Source organism: Prunus dulcis, chromosome 1, assembly GCF_902201215.1.
Source record: "Prunus dulcis chromosome 1, ALMONDv2, whole genome shotgun sequence".
NCBI lineage: Eukaryota > Viridiplantae > Streptophyta > Magnoliopsida > Rosales > Rosaceae > Prunus > Prunus dulcis.
Window position 1 is genome coordinate 29,408,360 of NC_047650.1, and position 20,067 is coordinate 29,428,426.

General features: G+C 37.9%; 2 protein-coding genes across 3 annotated transcripts; one reads left to right on the plus strand and one right to left on the minus strand.

Annotated features, from left to right (window-relative positions):
• Positions 1-4,105: 4,105 nt before the first annotated feature.
• Positions 4,106-6,267, minus strand: LOC117616634 (uncharacterized hydrolase YugF). 2 transcript variants are annotated; one of them, XM_034346012.1, is made up of 5 exons: positions 5,710-6,267; positions 5,399-5,510; positions 4,945-5,240; positions 4,626-4,695; positions 4,106-4,530 (listed from the first exon to the last, which is right to left on the minus strand). In XM_034346012.1, exons 1-5 carry the CDS (start codon positions 6,132-6,134, stop codon positions 4,201-4,203), a joined length of 1,233 nt encoding a protein of 410 aa, XP_034201903.1. In that variant the 5' UTR covers positions 6,135-6,267; the 3' UTR covers positions 4,106-4,200. The 2 variants fall into 2 exon arrangements, with proteins under 2 accessions (XP_034201903.1, XP_034201904.1); XM_034346013.1 differs by lacking the exon at positions 4,626-4,695 and having other exon boundaries at positions 4,421-4,530; positions 5,710-6,220.
• A 6,298-nt stretch (positions 6,268-12,565) lies between these two features.
• On the plus strand, positions 12,566-19,650 carry LOC117614784 (WAT1-related protein At4g19185). The gene is made up of 7 exons (XM_034343688.1): positions 12,566-13,163; positions 13,929-13,991; positions 14,119-14,235; positions 14,327-14,612; positions 17,321-17,476; positions 19,000-19,151; positions 19,312-19,650. The coding sequence occupies exons 1-7, from the start codon at positions 12,943-12,945 to the stop codon at positions 19,520-19,522; spliced, it is 1,206 nt and encodes a 401-aa protein (XP_034199579.1). The 5' UTR covers positions 12,566-12,942; the 3' UTR covers positions 19,523-19,650.
• Positions 19,651-20,067: the final 417 nt, after the last annotated feature.

Genomic DNA, 20,067 nt, shown 5'->3' on the forward strand with positions numbered 1-20,067 from the left:
GAATTTGGCAATTTCGCTTGCGCCGTTGCGTAGAGCACGGCGAAACGAGTTCGTAGACACGGAGTAGACCCGAATCGGAGTTGTAAGGAAGAAAATAAGATCAAAATATCGCGAAGGGCAAAATGGTAATTTGGACAAAAAGTCAGATTTTTATCTCTTTCTCCCTTCTCTCTCCTCATTTCTCTCTCCTCTCTCTCTCTCCTCCCGATTCGCACAGCCGCCGACCCCTCCACCTTCTCGACGTCGCCCCGGCCAACACATGCCGAGCTGATCTCCGCCGTTGGTACCAAAAGAACCACCACTCACCCACCGTCCTTCCCCGACCCGTCGCCGCCCTTGCCGTGGCCGGAGCTCGCCGGAAACTGCCATTTTCTGTCGATTTCCAGTTTAAACTTCCAGCTCTTCGTTCTCCTTCAATTCTCCACCAAATCGATCGAGTAAGGTATGGTTTCTCAGCTATTTTTCGTGTTCTAACTTATGGATGTATAGGTTTCGATCCATTTTGGCTCTAGAACACTTGATTTTCAACTTGAAAATCGACCGAACTTCGGCCGCCGTGATCGGCCATTTGCGGCCACTTTTTGGGGTATGTCCAAGAACAAACGTGACTCCAAATGGGGTGTTTTACCTAAGATAGGAGTTTGGAGTCTTGGTTTCGAGTTTTTCCGGCAACCCTTAATCGCTTTGGACACCCAATCTGCCCGCGTGTGTGCCGGCGCGTGCGCGAGGATGGTGAAGTGACTCTGTACCGCGGATCTCGATTTGGAGTCCGTTTGAGCTCCGAACGGATTTTTCATATTGCGCGGTCCTTGGGTGCAGTGTCGTTGAGTCGTTGGATCGCATTCAATTTTGGATATGTCGTACTACATGATTTCAGGATCGTGTAGGATTTGACGGATTGCGAATCGGAGTCCCGGATACTCCGAAATCGCGAACCCTGGGGCTAGGGTTTGGATTTTAAGCGATAACGTGATTTTGGCTAATCCGACAGTCCGTTTCGGACCAAATTCGCAGAACGTGGTCCTTTCTCCGTGAGAAACCTTTAGAGAAGCCCAGATTGGCCATCAGAGATCGTGGACCTCACGGGGTCCCGGATCGGCTGGTCTGACGGTTTATCGCTTAGTAAAAATTCGGGTCTTTCAAGGCTGTTCTAATTGTCTGAAAGATTAAGCGGGCATAGGAGTGACTTTAAAATGTGTACACGCATTTCTAGGAGCCGGGGGCAGGGTGTTTAATTTAAATTCTATTATTGAGCAGTTTTATTAATTTAATCTTTATGGGTAATCAGGCACCAGAGGCCCGACAGAACCACAGGAGGGACCTTCAATAGGTCCAGCTAGCTCGGACCAGCAGTGAGTGGACTTTCTTTCATAAAGGATTTTATATAAATAAAATATATAAATGATTTATATAAATGAGTTTACGTAAATGATTTTATATTGATTTTATATAAATAAGTTTTTATAAATGAGTTTATCTGAATAAATTCCAGTATTTGATTGTGAATAAGTGTTATTGCATGTGTTCCGACCAAGGTCTAAAATATCGATGATATCGGAAATATCGGTAGTCTAAAAATATGAAAATTTCGATGGAAATATCGGGATATTATCGATATCGATAAAAATTGAATAAAAACCACGGAAATTGTAAGAAAAACTTGGAAATTTTTATTGAAACTTTGGAGAATGTTTATTTAGTCAATTATCTATGAGTTCATCACAAAAAATTAGAAGGAAATGCATTGCATGATGGATTTAACTAATTTAAGTTGATTATACAGTAAGCGGGCAAACACTATGAGTGTAAAAAATATGTAATAATTAATGAAAAAAGATTAAATACACCGTAATCATTTATATATAATGATTTACTATAATATTTTACACTTTATACATTGCATGGTAAGATACATGAGTGATTTAGTACCACATAGAGTTCCTATGAGGTTCAAATTTTTCACTATCTTCATCATCTCTATGTGTAGAGTAAGTGTATTGTGAAGAGTAGTCATCAAATGATAAATCCCCAAAATAGTTTTGCATGTAATTGTTAATATACCACCCATATAAATATAAATATTTTAGCATACTATCACAAAAACATAAGTGATATGTTGTTTAAGGTGTTGGAGGAGTAAAATAGGAGGGGTTCATATCCCCTTTGTGCTTTTTTCTCCCCCTTTTTCCCCTTTTTCCCTTTTTTTAAAAATTTTTTTTTCCTTCACATCGATATTTTCGATATTTTAGCGATATTACACCGATATTTTGACAAAATATTGCTGAAATGTGAGCGAAATTATCGACATCGATATTTTTCGATATTATCGTCGGTATTTATACGATATGTACATGGATATGTTCCGAAATATCCGTGATTCAAAAAAATCGAAATATCATCGATATTTCAGACTACGGTTCCGACCATGAATTGTAGCATAAAATATCTTTACTTTTATATTACTTAGTTGAGCAGCAGACTTGAGATTTGTGATACAGAAATAGCAGCTTAACTCAGATTTATCAGATTACAGAGAATTATCAGGTTTTTCTAAAATAGTTGTTTTAGAACCACCATGTACCCGCCTTTTATTTGGTGATTACCCTCAGACGGACCGATGTCTACGGACATCCAGTCTGTTTACAGTTCAGTCAGTGCACTTGACTTTGCCTCACGAGTTTCGGGGACGCTCGGACCGTGAGTGCCAGGATTTGCGGCTCGGCAGACTTGGTGTCCCGAGACCTGCCAGGATTGCGGCTCGGCTGACTCTGTGTCCCCGAGACCTGCCAGGATTGCGGATCAGGCTGACTACGGTCCCCTGCATCCTGCCAGAGCGGCTCGAGTCGACTTGGTGTCATCGAGATCTGCCGGCGGATCAGGCTGACCATAGTCCCATGTATCCTGCCAGTTTGCGGCTCGGATAGACTGCGTGTCGCCCGAGACCTGCCAAGAGAATTGACGGATTGACAAGGGTACAATTAGGTGGTAGTTTTAAAGGAATTTGAGCACTTTTATGCAGCTATTGATTTCAATCATTTTATATATGTTTTCTCATTATTCGTGCATGTTTTATATCTCCATATAATTGTTCAGTTTTACGAATTTAAATACATATGATTATATATATATATATATATTTAGATGAAGACCTTATATTAAACACAGTTGAACTTTAGCTTTACTTATCAAGTTATTTTTACCATGGGGGTTATTATGATTGTAAACTGTTTTCAAGAACCTTAAGTTTGGTCCACTCACATTTTCAACTTGTTTTTCACCCCCAGGCCGTAGAAGTGCGCAGGATCCACCACCGGGCCATTCCTAGCTTCCGCGCCACCAAGTAATGTAGAGTTTTGTGGAAAAGTCCTTGAAACCCTGTAAACTTTAGAAAATGCTCTGATATCTAATTTTAGTAAGAAACCTGAACTGGTGAATGGTTGTTTGGATGTATTCTGGCAGTTGGGTGAATTTATTTACTTGTTTCACAAGTGGAAGAGTTTGGGTTTGGTCAAAATACAGGGGAGACTGCCGAATTTTCGGCAGAAGTCCAAAGAAAATTTTAATAGTAACTGTAGCAGGAAGGGTAAAATGGTCATGTGTGCCCGACAATTGCCAGGTGTCGGACACGCACATGATTTGGTTCGAATTCCAAAGTGGAATTTGGATCAGGTCCTGTCAAAACTACTCGATTTAATTTGACAAAACTAATAAAATCATAAAATTAAAAAATTAAAAAAAATGTCCAAAGCCTCACTGTCTTACATAACTTTTTAATTGTTATATTGTAATATATTATATATTTATTAATTAAAAACAAATACATCACTTATCGGGCCGGCTTCAAGGATGGGGATAATAATACCATCCCCGATTGAATATTTTTAAAAATATAGGATCCCCACCTGCCTCCGTCTTTCCCAAAAATCTCCACCTATTAGGGCCGGAGACCGGACCCGACAAGGAATTTTGCCAATTCTACTCCACACTTGGCGTTGCACTAGGTTATTGGGCCTTTTTTGGTGTTTTGGGCCAACACGTGCCCCATCGTACTTATGTGAAGGTGAGACAAGAATGTGCAAAAGTTGTTCATCACATAAACCTGCCATTCCTAAAAATTATTAAGATGTTATGTCATTTATGAGTTATAAGAGCATCTACAATGGACTCTCTTGAATCGTCAACAAGTAGTTAATTCTGTGTTTAAGTGTGAGTTACAGTAGAAAAGTGATCCAGCCAGGGAAGAAGTTTCTGGTGTACTAAGTCAGGCCTGTCATCGTGGGGACAATGCCCAACCCCTTGTAAAACAAAGAGGGTGACGTAGGGTAGTTGAGAAGGTAGGGAGGCGAAGTATTTGCCGATAGGTCCATCAAGCGGAGTGAAGGGGTCTTCATCCCCCCATAAAACTAGAAGTGGTAGGGAGGAGGAGATTATTGTTGGCATCAACTGCACCGGGCTTGGTCCTGGGGGGCCAGTCACGATAGAAACAAAAGCATCAAGCGCCCCGGGGTCGCAGGTGGGTTCCATGATTATCTGCAAGGAAAATGGGAGAAAGAAAGAGGTCGGGACATGTATGTAATTTAGTTATTGATGAAACCGAAATACTAATTAAGGAGAGGATACTCTACCTCTACTAATTCTTCATCAACAGATTCCTTATTCCCGTAAACAGACAATAAGATATTCCTTATATTATCTCTGCATCAAGCATGTCATATATATATATATATATATATATATATATACACACACACACATGGTCAAACTCAGACTAGATCGATATAAATATATATACTCACGACGTGCTAGCTAAGCAGCTAGCTAGCTTTATTATAACTACTTACGTATGTACATATGTACGTACGTACGTATATGTACAGACGTACGTATAGGCTATATATGTAGCTGCTGAATGAATCATATCATATGTATAGTTGAATAGCTCACCTCTGTTTGACACGCTCAAAAATGGCGGAAGCAATTCCACGTTGCTTCAACAGAAAATCAATCAACCAAAGCAAAGGTAAGAAAAGCTTGATCCTCCAGTCATCAGTAATTGCTTTATTGTTCATACCACCCGCACAATTTAAAAGCACCAACCCTCGAACGAGTGCTTTATTATTAGATTCTGCCTCAGCACCTGAGGCTGAGGCAGCAGCAATGACACAAGCAAGGCTCCCAACAGAGTTCCCTATCAACACAGTCGGCTCTTGAACAATTTCATCCAAAAAATCTAAGATTAACTGTTTGCAGTAATTAACGACAATTGAGTCAGAAACTTATATTTAAGTTTACAATAATATTATATTAATTAAAGGATTCTCTTAATTTAAATAAGAAGTTATTGGATTTTAATTTTATAATGAAATAAATATGATTCGGAGACTCGGAGAGCATTTACCTCAGCCCATTTTTCCATGGTATATGAAAAGCCTACTGGCTTCTCTGAGGCACCAAACCCGATGAGGTCAATAGCATAAACGGTATAAATCTGGGCCAACGTCCTAATATTTCTGAGCAAGTAAAGTAATCAATCACGTTAACTTTTGGGGTAAATAGTAAAAACAGATGAAATTAATAACTTGACTTGATTGTTACTGTCTTTGACTTTGGCTTTGGGGGATAATGTGTGGCCACTGGCTAGCTAGCTAAATGGATATAGATATGGATAAGCATCGAAGCATGCATGCGTAAATTGGACTGAAGACAAACCTGCGCCAGTGAGGAATGGAGGCACCGAAACCATGAACAAGAAGTATAGGGGGACGATTTGGATTTGATGAGTGTGGATCAGAAGAAGAGTGAGAAACAAAGTAATTGATGGCGTATCTACCCTTCCAATTCCACTTTTTGCACTTGTCCTTAATCTCTCTCAAATCCACTTCCAACAAATCGCCAGCAGCAGCACCTGTAGATGTAGTTGCCTTTGCTGCACAACAAGTTGCTGGGATGACACTATTCTTGAAGAAAGGAAGAATAGTTCGATTATTAAGACGCTTTTCTCCACCATATCTAAGCAAGCTCCTTATCCCTACCCCTTTGTGCTTGCTTGGCCGCGATTGCTCCTGCAAGAATTGCAAATGGACAGGCGGCAGCCCAAGCGAAAGTGGATGGGCAGCCCTTCCCGTCAGCTCCATTGTTTTTGTTTCTCTCCCTCTCTCTTTCTTTCTTGTTGGTTATTAAATTTATTTATGTGTGGTCTTGCAAAGAAGTAACGTATTTATTTACACCGACATTCGATAAGTTTATGATTTTTGTTTTTTGGTAAAGACTAGAGGAGGAGGGTTGAAGCCCAACTTATGAAAACGTATTTAGGGCTAGTTTGAGATTGCTGTTATTTAAAAAAAAAAATTGATTCTGCTGTGTTTTGAAAATAATTAGTTGTAAAGTAAAGCAGCTTCACGTTTGGTAAACAATATTTTTAAAGTGAAGTTAGTACAAAAAACAGTGTCAAAATTGTTTGGTAAATCTTAATATAAAATTGTTGTAACTGTAAATAATGACTAAAATAGATATGATGTTGAAAGTGTTATGCATTAGTTATGTGGTTGTAGTGGTAGTGGTGGTAGTGGAGGTGGAGGAGGAGGTGGTTGTTGTGGTGGTGGTTGTGGCGGAGAAGAATGTGGTAGCTGTGGTGGAGGTGGTGGTTGTGGTAGTGGTGGTGGTCGGGATGGTAGTTGTGGAGGTGGTGGAGGTGGTGATTGTGGCGGGGAATGATGTGGTGGTGAGGAAGGTGGTGGAGTTGGATGTGGAAGTGGATGTAGTGTCATTTAAAAAAGAGTGCTGCTATTTCCACCACTATGTGCTATTTTCCCACCCTCTTTTCTTCAAAATTTTAAAGACAGATTTACCCATTTATAAAATGACTTCTAAGGACTTATGGACAAAACCAATCTCCCTCACCTAAGTGTGAGCAACCATTTTATACCAGCCATTGGATTAATCTCACAATACATAGAGCCTTTTATTAACTTAAATTATTGACCCGCACATTGCACACAACTTCTTCTTCCTCATCTAGCCATTCTCTTTGTTTTCTAAAAGCTTCCCAAAGTTTTACTATTTTTCCATCATAAATTTGATTTCTCTCAAAGGTACTATCATTTTCTCTACGAAACAAATGTGGGCAAAATTAATTTTTCCTTCAAAGGCTCCTATTGTCCTTTTAAGATTTCATGAAATTATATGTAATGAAGTTGTTTAATTTTCGTCTATTTGCTTCAAACAACAAGATATTGGTATTATTTGATTGAGGGAGATCAACATGATAGGAGCCTGGGGACCATAAGCATTCGAACTCATGCTTTAACTTCATGTTCTTCAACCACATATGTATTAAAAAAAATTAATTAATTAATTAATTAAAGAAGACCTAAAAGAAAATAAATACTCAAATCCCCTCTTCTACCGCACACAACTCCTCTCATCACAAAGCCCATGCGTCACCTCCTCCAGGATGAGAAAGAGGGATGAACTCTTGAAAGAACCACAATCGGCTTGGAGGAAAGAAAGGAGGGGTTTCCCTTAATACGGGTCAGGAAGTAAAATCGATATTAGTTGGGTTTTTGAAAGAATTTGCTTTGAATTAATAATTAAAGGGTATTTTAAGAATAATGGTAGGTGGAAAGATAGGACTGGTTTTTTTTTCAAATTTACATGGTGGGTGGGGAGGAAATAGGACAGGTGGATGGAAATAGTAGAACTCTTAAAAAAAAATTAATAATGGTATTTAGTGAATTTAAAAAAAAAAGTTGATATAGATCCAAATTTTCATTGAGAAGTTGGGTTTAATCCACGGATTTGGCGACTTTGATACAAGTTCTTTGACTCTTGTGTCACATAGGATTACATTTATTTTTTAATATTTTATCATGTAATCTTTTTATTTTTATTTTTAAAAATTATTTTTTGTTCCAATGTTGCCCATTATGCCTTAAATCAAGTAATAGTAATTATGTGATAATATTTAGCCATTTATGACTTTGTCATTGAATAGAAAAGGAAAATATCACAAACATATCCCAGAGAGCATTTAAATAAAAACCTTTCTCTCCTCATTGAATCAATTTCCTACCCCAAGAGCTATTCTCCCACTTCTTCTTCACATCAGTAGACTCTATGAAAGAAGAAAGACAATTTGAAAAAATAAGCCTACAACATACTTCCATAGCAAGTAGAGAATTATGGCAGAATATTCCTCAAATGGTACTAATATTGGTGATACTTGTTGGCAACTTTTCTCGGGGGACCATTTTGATGTTAGATAAGGAAAGTCTCTTGAAATTTATTTGTCCCTATGGTAGAGGTATATTACATACTCTTGTAGATATATTATCCTATGGTGTAGGTATATTGTTCTATTGCCTATTGCATAGGTATATGTGTTTTGCATATTTTCGACAATGAATAATAGTATTTTATGTACCTTTTTTATATTTTTTATATTTTGAATTTTTTTTTTATAGGTAACATACAATTTTTATTTGTCTATTTTTGTATCTAACTTATAGCTAGTCTTCTAATTTATGTTCATAACTTATAGGTAGTCTTTTAATTTATGTTCCTGACTTCTAGGTAAAAAGATTTATCACTAAAATTTTCCATTGCTAATAATAATACTATTTATGTAATAACCCAAACCAAAATATCTAAAAATTAAGATTTCTTTATTCTATCCAAAAGACGATTTTGCCATCGCATATTTTAATGGGGGAAAATTTTGACTTTTTGATCGAGAAAGAATTTCAGAATTCCGCTTTCGCCGTTGCGTAGAGCACGGCGAAACGAGTCTGTAGACATGGAGTAGACCCGAATTGGAGTTGTATTGAAGAAGATACGACCAAATTACCGCGAAGGGCAAAATGGTAATTTGGAAAAGTCAGATTTTTATCTCTCTCTCCCTTCTCTCTCCTCTCTCTCTCTCTCTCTCTCTCTCTCTCTCTCTCTCTCCCGTCGCGAGCCAGCCGCCCCCCCTGTTTCAGATCAAGCTCGCCGCCGCCACAGGGCACGGCGACCTCCGCCCTTGGTGCCAATCGGTCCGCCTTGCCGCCGCCTTCCTCCCTCGACCCGTCGCCGGCCTTGGACCGCCGGGAATTGGCCGGAAACTGGTGATTTCCGCCGGTTTTTCATCCAAACTTCATCTCCTTCGTTCTCTCTCAATTCTCCACCAAATTAATCGAGTGAGGTATGGTTTCTCAGCTATTTTTCGTGCTCTAACTGATGGTTGGCTGGGTTTAGATCGATTTCACCTCTAGATCACTCGATTTTCAATTTGAAAATCGGCCGAACTTCGGCCGCCGTGATCGGCCACTTCCGGCCACTTTTTGGGGTATGTCCAAGAACAAAAGTGACTCCAAATGGGGTGTTTTACCTAGGATAGGAATTTGGAGTCTTGGTTCCGAGATTTTTCGACGAACCATAATCGCTTTGGACACCCTATCTGCCCGCGCGTGTGGCGGCGCGTGGGCGAGGGTGATGTAGTGACTCTAGGCAGTTTTGAGATCCTCATGCCGTCACGAGCGCGTAGGATTTCGCGGATCTCAATTCGGAGTCCGTTTGAGCCCCGAACGGATTTTCCATATCGCCTGATCCTTGGGTGCAGTGTCGTTAAATTGTTGGATCGCGCTGAATTTTGGATATGTCGATCTACGTGATTTCAGGATCGCGTAGGATTCGACGGATTACGAATCGGAGTCCCGGATACTCCGAAATCGCGAACCCTTGGGCTAGGGTTTAGATTTTAAGCGATAACGCGATTTTGGCTAATCCGACTGTCCGTGTCGGACCGAATTCGCCGAACATGGTTCCCTCTCTATGAGGAACCTTCAGGGAAACCCAGATTGGCCATCGGAGATCGTGGACCCCACGGGTCCAGGATCGGCCGATCTGGTGGTTTATCGCTTAGTTAAGCGTCAGGTCTTCCAAAACTGATTTAAGTGTTTAAGAGGCTAATATGGGCATAGGAGTAACTTGGATTTGAATGCACGTATTTCTAGGAGCCAGGGGCAGGGTGTTTAATTTAAATTCTTTTTATTCAGCAGTTTATTAATTTATTATTCATGGATAATCAGGCACCAGAGGTCTAGTTGACCCGCAGGAGGGACCTTCGAAAGGTCCAGCTAGCTCAGACCAGTAGTGAGTGGACTTTTCTTTCCTAAACGATTTTATAATTATATTTTCTATTTGATCTTGAATAAGTGATATAACATGAATTTTATTGTGAAATATCTTTATTTTTATTTTTATAAAAATTTGCCGATTAAACAGATTTGAGATTCTTGATACATAAAATAGAAATTTAGCTCAGATTTACCAAAGTACAGAGGATATCAGACTTTATCAGAAATAGTTATTTTAGAACCACCTTGTACCCATCTATTTATGGTGATTACCCACAGTCGGACCGATGTCTACGGACATCCAGTCTGATTTCAGTTAGTCAGTGCACTTGACTTTGCCTCACGAGTTTCGGGGACACTCGGACCGTGAGTGCCGGAATTTGCGGCTCGGCAGACTTGGTGTCCCGAGACCTGCCAGGATTGCGGCTCGGCTGACTCTGTGTCCCCGAGACCTGCCAGGATTGCGGATCAGTTATGACTATCAGTTATTTTATATCAATTTCTTTGATATTCATGCATTTATACCTTTATATATTGTTCAGTTACGCGAATATATTCATCAGTATGTTTATTCATGATTATTGAATTTCTTATATTGAAATATAGTTAAATTATCGATTTCTATCCCTAGTTTTTCAAAACAGGGGTTATTATGTTCTAAATTACTTTTAAGAACCTTATTTTTGTCCATTCACAATTTTAAAATTGCTTTTCGCTCCCAGGCAGTAGAAGTACGAAGGAAACCACTCGGGCCATCTTCCCAGCCTCCGCCCCACCACCAAAGTGTAGGACTTCTTGTAAATTTTCTTAAAGTTCTGTAAATTTATAGAAAGGCTCTGATATCTAGTTGAAAACTGAAAAACTGAAGTTGAGATCTGTTGTTTGAGTTAGTCTGGCAGTTGGTGTGTTATTTGAGACTGTTTGACAGGTGAAAGATTTTGGGTTTTGGTCAAAATACAGGGGAGACTCTGCCAAATTTTCGGTAGAAGTCTAAGGAAAATTTTAAAAGAATTTGGAAAAAGGAAAGGGTAAAAAGGTCTTTTGTGCCAGACATTCGCCAGGTGTCGGACACGCACAGGACTTGGCTCGAATTCCAAAGCGAAAATTGGGTCGGGTCCTGTCAATTTACCTGTATGTTAGGTACATAATTTCATGTGGGTGCTTGCCTGAATAATTGGTATAATATGTGGATCTTTATTTTTCATTGATTAAATTGTATTTTATCCATATATTGAAAAATATTATCAAGGAAAGAATTCAATATTTAAATTCTGAAATTAAATTACAAGGAAATAATGTATTAAATTTAGATTTTCAATATGTTTTCCTTATTTACCTCAAGGGTAAAATCGATACAATAAAAAAAGTAATAAATATCAAAGGACCTACATCAAAAACCAAAAATGTGTGGATTAAATCCAATGACAACTAATCATTTTGGATCTAGATCTAAGAAGCCCCTAAACCCTAAACTTTAAAGTAAAGCATATTTTTTGGGGGAAAAAAACAATCACAAACGGGACCTTAATGACCTCATACTATTCACACAAAGAAAGGGGAAGAAGAACAAATGACTTTGACATATAAAAAAAGAAGGCAGACTTGAGGAGGCAGAGTGTATGAGGCTTTTTGGGAAGCAAGGATTGAAAAGAAAGAAAGCTCTCAAATGGATCCGGACATAGGCGCGGATGAACCAGCTTCCAAGATAAAAGGAAAGAAAATTGATAAATCAAGGGAACGAAGTCGGATAATGTGAAGTCTGACTATATATGTGTGTGTGTTATTATTTAAAAGCGATGGATAACCTTATTTAACTTGTGTTAAGTAGGAGGGTATGTGTCAACAAATTAGTTAGGGGCAAAAAGTGTACAGTATAGAGCTCAACCCCATCACTGGATTTTAAGGTTTATGTTTGTGTTCAGGTTCTTGTGTTAAGTAGGAAGGTTAAGGTATGTGTCAACAAATTAGTTAGGGGCAAAAAGTGCTCAATTCAATCACTGGATTTTTGGTTTATGTTTGTGTTGTCTTAATGCATTTTTTATTATAGAAAAATAAAAACAATTATAATAGGAAATTATAAGGACAGACATGTCCAAACAAATCAAAATAAAACAAAAAAGAACAATTCAACGGCAGACCATGCTTAAATTTAATGCGTATTATGATGGAGATGGACATCAATCGTCTACCATTTTATTTCCCCGATATGCAAGGCTCCAAAGAATCTTATAATTAGTGGTAATTGATCCAAATTTCATGACAAGAACCCGCAAAACCAAAAACTTTGACATGTTGCATTGCAGGCCTTTTAAACTTTACAGTAATTAATTTTTTACTCCAAGGAAAAAATAAATATATAAATCTTATACCCACAACAGTAATTTTAATTTGTACTTTTCAAAAGGAGGACAGCAATAAAGAAAAGGTTAAAAAAAGAAAAAGACAGAAAACAAAGAAGAAGCCGATTGGGAATTTGAAGGCAGGGTTGTTCGTGACTTCGTCTCGACGTGGGATTGATTTGAAGGTTAAAAAAACCGAAGGGAAATGCCGCCGCCGACGCAATTAAGATCGTAACAAAATAGTGGTTGTTGTGGTTGTTTTTATTGTATGGAAAGAGAATCTCCAAAACCAGCAAACAGTGAGGAGTCTTGAAGATTAAGGATAAAGGGTTGTCCGGTCCACATACATACAGATAGTGTTTGATTCACTCACACAAAATCCAACCACTCGAGTCTCTTGACCCAACAAAACAAACTGTCATTTCATTCAAATCTCTCACTCCCCCTTCCCTTAGACTCCTGAAATCTGAAAAGAAAGGGAGAGAGTTATGGCAGCTGTGAGCATGGCAGGGGCAGGGGTTGTTGGAGTTGGAGGAGGTGATGTTTGGAGGGCACATGCGGCCATGGCCGTGGTTCAGCTCTTCAACGGAGGGTATCATGTAATTACCAAAGTGGCCCTCAATGTTGGCATCAACCAGCTTGTATTCTGCGTATTCCGGGACCTCCTTGCTCTTGCCATCCTTGCTCCCATCGCCTATGTCCGTGAAAAGTATGCTCTCTTTTATCTGTTATATTTATTTCGTTAGACCTGATGCCACCCATCAATTTCGATTCCATTTGCAACTAATGTAATCCAAATTTCACGTGGGTTAATCTAGCAACAACTCTGTATTGTATGCTCAGACTCAGACCATGATTTCTGACTTATTTATCTTTATTTTGCGTCTTTTGTTCCTGCTGTTTTTGGGTATGTTTGGGTATCGAATGTTCGCATTGTTTCTTGCATAGACTCTTAATCTATCATATTGAAAATAATGCAGTCAAGTTGGGAACCATTTTCATCATTCATGGTCACTTCCTTGGAGTTTTATTACCAGATCATCACAATATTTCTGAGCCATTGTCTCATGGCCTGGTGAAAGTCTCAGGTGTCAAGTGCAACTGCACGGGTTGGATTCTTGAGAATGGATACAGTATGCCAGAACCGTGGAACTTTAGGATCAGACCCACATGTCCTTACAAAGATCCTACTTTGGTGGGTCCAACCCATGAATTGTGGCCTTCTATTTGTTGGAATGAATGTCCTTTATATAATAGCTCCATAGATGATGATTCATTTGTATTTGAAGTCATACCGTGGAATAACATTGAGCAATTAAACTTTTGAGGGGTATATCCAAATGGGTCCTGAATTTGAACATGGGCATATCAGCTTCTTCATCCTTGTGAACATGATTATGCAGTTTACTTTCAAGTAGGATTGTAAATGCACAAAACACAGTAGTATGTAACATTTCTCATATCCTGTGTGCAGACGGATTCGACAACCAATGAATAGACGCCTGTTCATGTCCTTCTTCTTTCTTGGACTAAGTGGGTAAGACTAGATGCTTCAGTGCTACCTTTATAATCATATCGTGATTACTTATATTACTAATCTACTGGGCTGATTGATGCAGCATCCCTTTGACATTTGATTCTTATTGCTTTCTTATATTAAATAGGATCTTTGGCAACCAGCTTTTGTTTCTTATTGGTCTTGGCTACACAAATCCAACTTATGCTGCTGCGATACAGCCTGCTATCCCAGTGTTTACGTTTATCCTGGCTGTTCTAATGGGGTCAGTTTATATTTCTCTACACGTAGAGATGCACACTTTTGCATGTTTAGATATTACTTGTTCAATATCATATGTGAAATTGTTCATGCAGTACAGAAAGAGTGAACTTGCTTAGAACTGAGGGGCAGGCAAAGGTTGGCGGTACACTTGTATGTGTTTTTGGAGCCATATTAATGGTCTTATTCCGGGGACCTGTTTTGATTGGATATATAGAGCCAGACTTTGCAGCACAGAACGAAATAAGTGCCAGAGGTCAACCAGAGCCAGCTGGATGGTTGATGTCTAGTTTTCTACAGTTTGGGCTAGATCATTTTCATCTTGGAGTTTTATGCTTATTAGGGAACTGTATGTGCATGGCCGCTTTTTTAGCCATTCAGGTGCATGACTTTATACTTTAACTTGATTTGTTGAATCTATACCTATCTCATTTACTTTTTAGGTGTGTGATTTATAAAAATAAAAAAATCTCTTGACTGATCAATTATGTTGAATTACCAAGCTCTCTAGAATGTGTGGATGCCTCTGTCATGCCACTTATGCCAAATACCTAACTAGAAGACAGAACTAGAAGTGAAAAATAATGCAAGATGGTTGATTTCTTGGTGAGTGGCTTTTCACATTTGACCATTCCCTTACATTGCTCCTAGGTTAGCCAAAAAAACTGTAGTTGGCCTCAAAGTCACTTACCCTGTTTTTGGATGAATAAGTTTAAGAGTACAAAAGAATTTTAGAATGATGGAATTTAAAATGATGAGAGTTTAAAGTTCTGGAATTTGCAGAGTTTCTAGTTTGGGTAATCTAAAAGTATAGTGGGATTCATCTATGAAATATAAACCCTAAACATCTCACTGTCTTGAAATTTTAGAAATGACACCTATTTAGATGGAATTTGAAGTTGGAGTTTATGACCTCCAAATTCCATTTTTTCCCACATAGAATTTCTAAATTTCTATGTTTATGAACCCAAACAAGGGAATTAGTACTGTCAATTTAAAACTTCTACCTTATGTACAAATTCTAAGTTTATTCCTCCATCCAAACACAAGGTTAGGTAATAAGTGCTAGGTGAACTTGTTCAATGCTATTATTTTTCAATTTAGTGAAGGAATGATGTACATAACCTCGTTCTTTTATTTTTTTGGAAAACCTTGTGAGAAATGTTGTGTTTCTTTTATTTTCCTTTGCCTTTTGTTCTGGGAAAATACTTTCTTTCTTTCAGCCAAAATGTGAGCATGCTACTAGTTGAAGGAGTTCGAACTAGAAAATCTGTTTCGAGAATTTATTGGAAAGTGTAATTAAGTCTTGGCTTTACCCAAATTTTTAGGCCAGTATAATTGGTTTCTTACTTTTGATCATAGAATTTCTGTCTTATGTAGAGGTAAGCTGCTTTCCAAGTCCTTGTTTTGTAGGTGTATCATTGGTTAGCATACCTATTACTTGTTTACTAACTCCTGATATGTGTGTATACTGTTAACATTTCAGAGTTGTGAAGAAACAAAAAATTCACTAAATTGTTGGTTTACTGGGAAATCAGATATGAATTGAATAACAGGGATGTTAGAAAAATTAGGACAAAAATGCACTTCAAATGGATGAATGTGTGTTCTGTGAATTTATTTCTTCTGTTGCACTAGAAATTCATAGTGAGTGATAATTCGCATACATATTAGATGAATGTAATTAACTGAAATGAATCATATAAATGTACACAACAATTATTATTTAATTAGCTTACTTGTCTCAGATACAAGTATATATCCTCAACAGCCTAGACTACTATTATAGATGTTCCTAAACTGCTTCTCTCATAGTTACAAACTTACAATGCTCAAACTATGGCAGGCTAGACTTTTCCTGTCTCTGTCATTTCTGCATTGTGCCCTCACAAGGGTAGTCTTGAGAATGTCCTGTTTAAGGACTTTCCAATTACTAACTCATCTGTTCACAACTATTTTCCCAACAAGACATTGGCCTTTCAATGAGTTTCCAATAGCCAATCCTCATCTATCTTTTGATTTCTACAAATATGAATTATCCTTCTTCCCTTATAGCACCATTCTAAAGGAAATCCCACGTCAATTTCTCTAACCTCGTAGCCATCGTACTCGGAAATTGGAAATCTAAAAGTAGAAACGAAGAAGGTAGGATGGCTTCCAGTTTCTGTTTGTGTGTGTAGTGGAGATATGTCTATCGATCTTATCAGATTTAGTTAGGGTTTGAAAAAAATTAAGGGAAAGGTTAAATTTGATTGTTTGCTAGGGTTCACCAATTGAAGAATAAACAGGATAACACTAACTGCCAGTTCTCCACCAAATGGTTTCATAGGCATCACTCCTATGGATGGGAAGCGTCACACTTGATTACGTTCGCATTCTTTGCTTCATTCACATGCCTGCTCATTTGCTGATTTGTTGCTGGAATTTCATGATTCCATCATGTTCTGCACCATTTTGCATGTCCTAGATTATCCCTTAGATGTTTAGGTGCATACTATGGGGCTGAGAGGGGTTTGACCTGATATATATTTTGGTTGAAAATGGTTGTATTTGTTTTGGTTTTATTTAGTTACATTCTTTAAAGGGGAAAATTCACTTTAACACGCTCATGAATTTTGTTACATTCCGTGGTTCAAAAAGTCACTTTACAGCCTATGATTTAATCTGGTATTGGGTCGTTCAACATTTTCCATTGCAAATTAATGAGAACTCATGCATTTTGTAGCAACTATGATGTTTGAAGCTATAAAATCTGTCGTTTTCTCCACCAGTCACCATATCATCAAAAGTTGATGTTTATAAACTTTTGGTTTGTTCTATTGAGGGAGATACATGCGTTGTCAATTTTAATAGAATACATAATACATAAATCTGGGTAGGGGGTTGTGGAGGCAGGGATACTTTTAGTTTTTACATAACAGGGAGACTGTATGAAATAAAATAACATCCACAAGGTGGTAGAGTGACCTTTTCCTTTCTTTAGTGCATACATTTTTGTTCAACTGCTTGGAAATATATAAATATAATGTGTTTTCAATTTCTTTCAGTCGATAACTTGACATTCCATTTATTACTGTGGTAACTTTCAGGCTCCACTTTTGAAAAGATATCCTGCCAACTTGTCAGTCACAGCATATTCATACTTCTTCGGTGCTCTTTTGATGGTGGTGACCGCATTATTTATGACAAATGAGTCAACAGACTGGAGCTTGACACAGTCTGAGCTTTTTGCTGTTATTTACGCTGTAAGTTTCCAATTAATGATATATTTAGCTGAATCTGGTTTTATCCATGTGAAATTTTGTCAGCACTCTTAATCATAATTCCTCGTGTATACAAAGATAAGTTTGAGTGGCTATTTAAACATGGGGATTGTGCTTTGATGTGCTAGTGATTTTAAAGATGAGAGAGAGAGAGAGAGAGAGAGAGAGACCATATGTTTTGATGACAATCCCATGCGGTATATTCATCAGATAATAGTGTGTGATTCTGTTAAACTTCTGGAAATGATCCTCATTCTCATCTCCTCGGGTATGTAAGGAATCTATAGACTGATGGAATGCTGTATTCTTTTGAAATGGATTACTAATTTATAGAAAATATTTTGTGCTATTGGGATTTAAAATAAACAGAAGCCTAAACCTTCTTAGATGAACTAATCTGTCTAGGGCTCTAATGGCTGATGAACTAAATACTGGGTGGATCAAAAGGGTTTAAACTTAATATCTTAAAGAATATACACTATAAAAAGTCAACTTTTTTCTTTTGTGTCATTCAACTTTGAAGCTCTGCCAAATTTTTTGTCCCATAAAGCAAACTAACTTTCACCTTGGTTTGCCTATTTTCTTAGTAAAAAGATGGAGGGGAAAGGAAGGAAAAGGAGATGAGAGAGGAGAAAGGTGAGGAAGAAATCATGGAGAATACATAAAACTAAAACTTAAAATAAACAGTATGTAAAGTTGTAAATTTGTCTTTACTTCATAAACCATTTTACGTATTTTCTCATCTCTCCCTCACTAGCATAACTCTTCTAAATTTCTTTCTCTATCTTTAACAAAAATAGCATAAACCAAAAACATTACCAAAGAGAGCCCAAGTTATTTCCAAATGCAAGCAAAAAGTTGTATAAGTAATCTGCTGACTTGTTTTTAATTTGGAGCTTTGAACATTTACCCCAATTTTAGGGTGCCAGTAAATTGTCTGTGTGTTGGCGGTTCGGGTGATAATTTTGGATTATTACACTGGAACCCCAAAAAAAAGGCTTCAGACCCTCTTTCTACCCCCACAAGACCCTTTTTTCATCTTCATGATTGATTAACTCAAATTCAGCATCAGTTAGCTCAACCAGAGAGAGGGCCCCATGCTAGTTATGCTGCATTACTCCACCCTAAGTTTCATTTCAGTGAAAACTGACACAAGAAGCCATGTAAATTACAGAGGATAATCAGCAACCTAACCACTCGTTGAGTCTGATTATGTGAGTGTGTTTTTGATTGATCACTCATTAACTCTGAGTGCATAATTATGCCTCATATAACTGATGACAGCTCTATGGCATGTCTTATAGCTCTTTGATGCTCCTTTTAATATCTTCTGCCTTACAAGTTAAATAGCCCGTAACATTTTTTGCAATTATTGAATCATACAGTTGATAATATTGCTATTAACGTTTCTTTTGAATTCTTTATGTTATTAACAATTCTAGCAGACCTTATGTGAAAGCGGGTTGAATTGTTAAAAGTTGTGAATATCACTCTTTGGTTTTCAGGGAACTGTTGCATCTGCCCTTAATTATGGACTGCTGACATGGAGCAATAAGATTTTGGGGCCTGCTTTAGTTGCTCTTTACAATCCACTTCAACCTGCAGCTTCGGCCTTTTTGTCAAGAATTTTCCTTGGAAGCCCTATTTATTTGGGAAGGTATGCTCTGGTTACACCCAATACTTGTGTGACAAAATCCTTTTGTTGATTGGCCATAGATGTACTGTTATATATATATAGATATTTGCCGAGGCCGAGGCCGAGCTAGCATTTTGTTGGAATGATGCTTATTTGATCTTCTTTTTACATGTGACAACAGTGTTTTAGGGGGATTACTAATTATTGCTGGTCTTTATGTGGTGACTTGGGCGTCTTTGAGAGAAAGACAAGCAGCTCCGGATGTTATGCCTCACGTGGCTCGAGCCTCCGAACCTCTCATCCACAAAGATGCAACAATTAACAAGATACCATACCAGAGAGGACTTATTTTCTCAGGGCCTTCCAACTCGTTGCCAAAATCGTCAGATTGAGAAAACATTTGATTGGTTGTGCTGTAAAGTTTTCTTAATTCCGGAATTTCGACGGTAAACCAGTTGAGATAAAAGATTGTGTGTTTTTTTTAAATGCATTTTATATGATTTCTTGTTGAGGAGATGCAGTTTAGTGGATATCTTTTAGGACACAAGAATTTTGCTTTTTACTTTTTAAATTTGATTGAATAACATTTATGTGATACATAATTCTTTTGAAAGAACAAAACCCATTAGAAGAATAAATATATATTGTGCACAATTGCCTCTGTCCATTCTGATTCAACTGTCAAATAGATTCCCTTGTCTTTACCTCAGTTTGGCTACTCATGGAAGTGGAGAAGTGTTCAAAACATATCCTTCTTTGTCTTGTCGGTCTGAAAAACTTCCTTGTATTGTATGCATAAGATAAGCAAATCGTGTTATTGAAAAAGCAAAGTAAAAGCTAAAGATTGTTCTCGTGCTTACGTGAGACTGAGGACTGAGGGTAAATCCTATGCGCGAGCTGTATCTGTAAGGTTACATTACGAATATACTTGGGTAAA

Coding starts and splice junctions, on each gene's coding strand:
- LOC117616634 (XM_034346012.1), bottom strand. CDS start 6,134: ATGGAGCTGACGGGAAGGGCTGCCCATCCACTTTCGCTTGGGCTGCCG. Junction 5,511..5,709: donor TCCATTCCTCACTGGCGCAG/GTTTGTCTTCAG, acceptor TTACTTGCTCAG/AAATATTAGGACGTTGGCCC. Junction 4,531..4,625: donor TTGATGAAGAATTAGTAGAG/GTAGAGTATCCT, acceptor TTTTCCTTGCAG/ATAATCATGGAACCCACCTG.
- LOC117614784 (XM_034343688.1), top strand. CDS start 12,943: ATGGCAGCTGTGAGCATGGCAGGGGCAGGGGTTGTTGGAGTTGGAGGA. Junction 13,992..14,118: donor TTCTTTCTTGGACTAAGTGG/GTAAGACTAGAT, acceptor TATATTAAATAG/GATCTTTGGCAACCAGCTTT. Junction 14,613..17,320: donor CCGCTTTTTTAGCCATTCAG/GTGCATGACTTT, acceptor GGTAACTTTCAG/GCTCCACTTTTGAAAAGATA.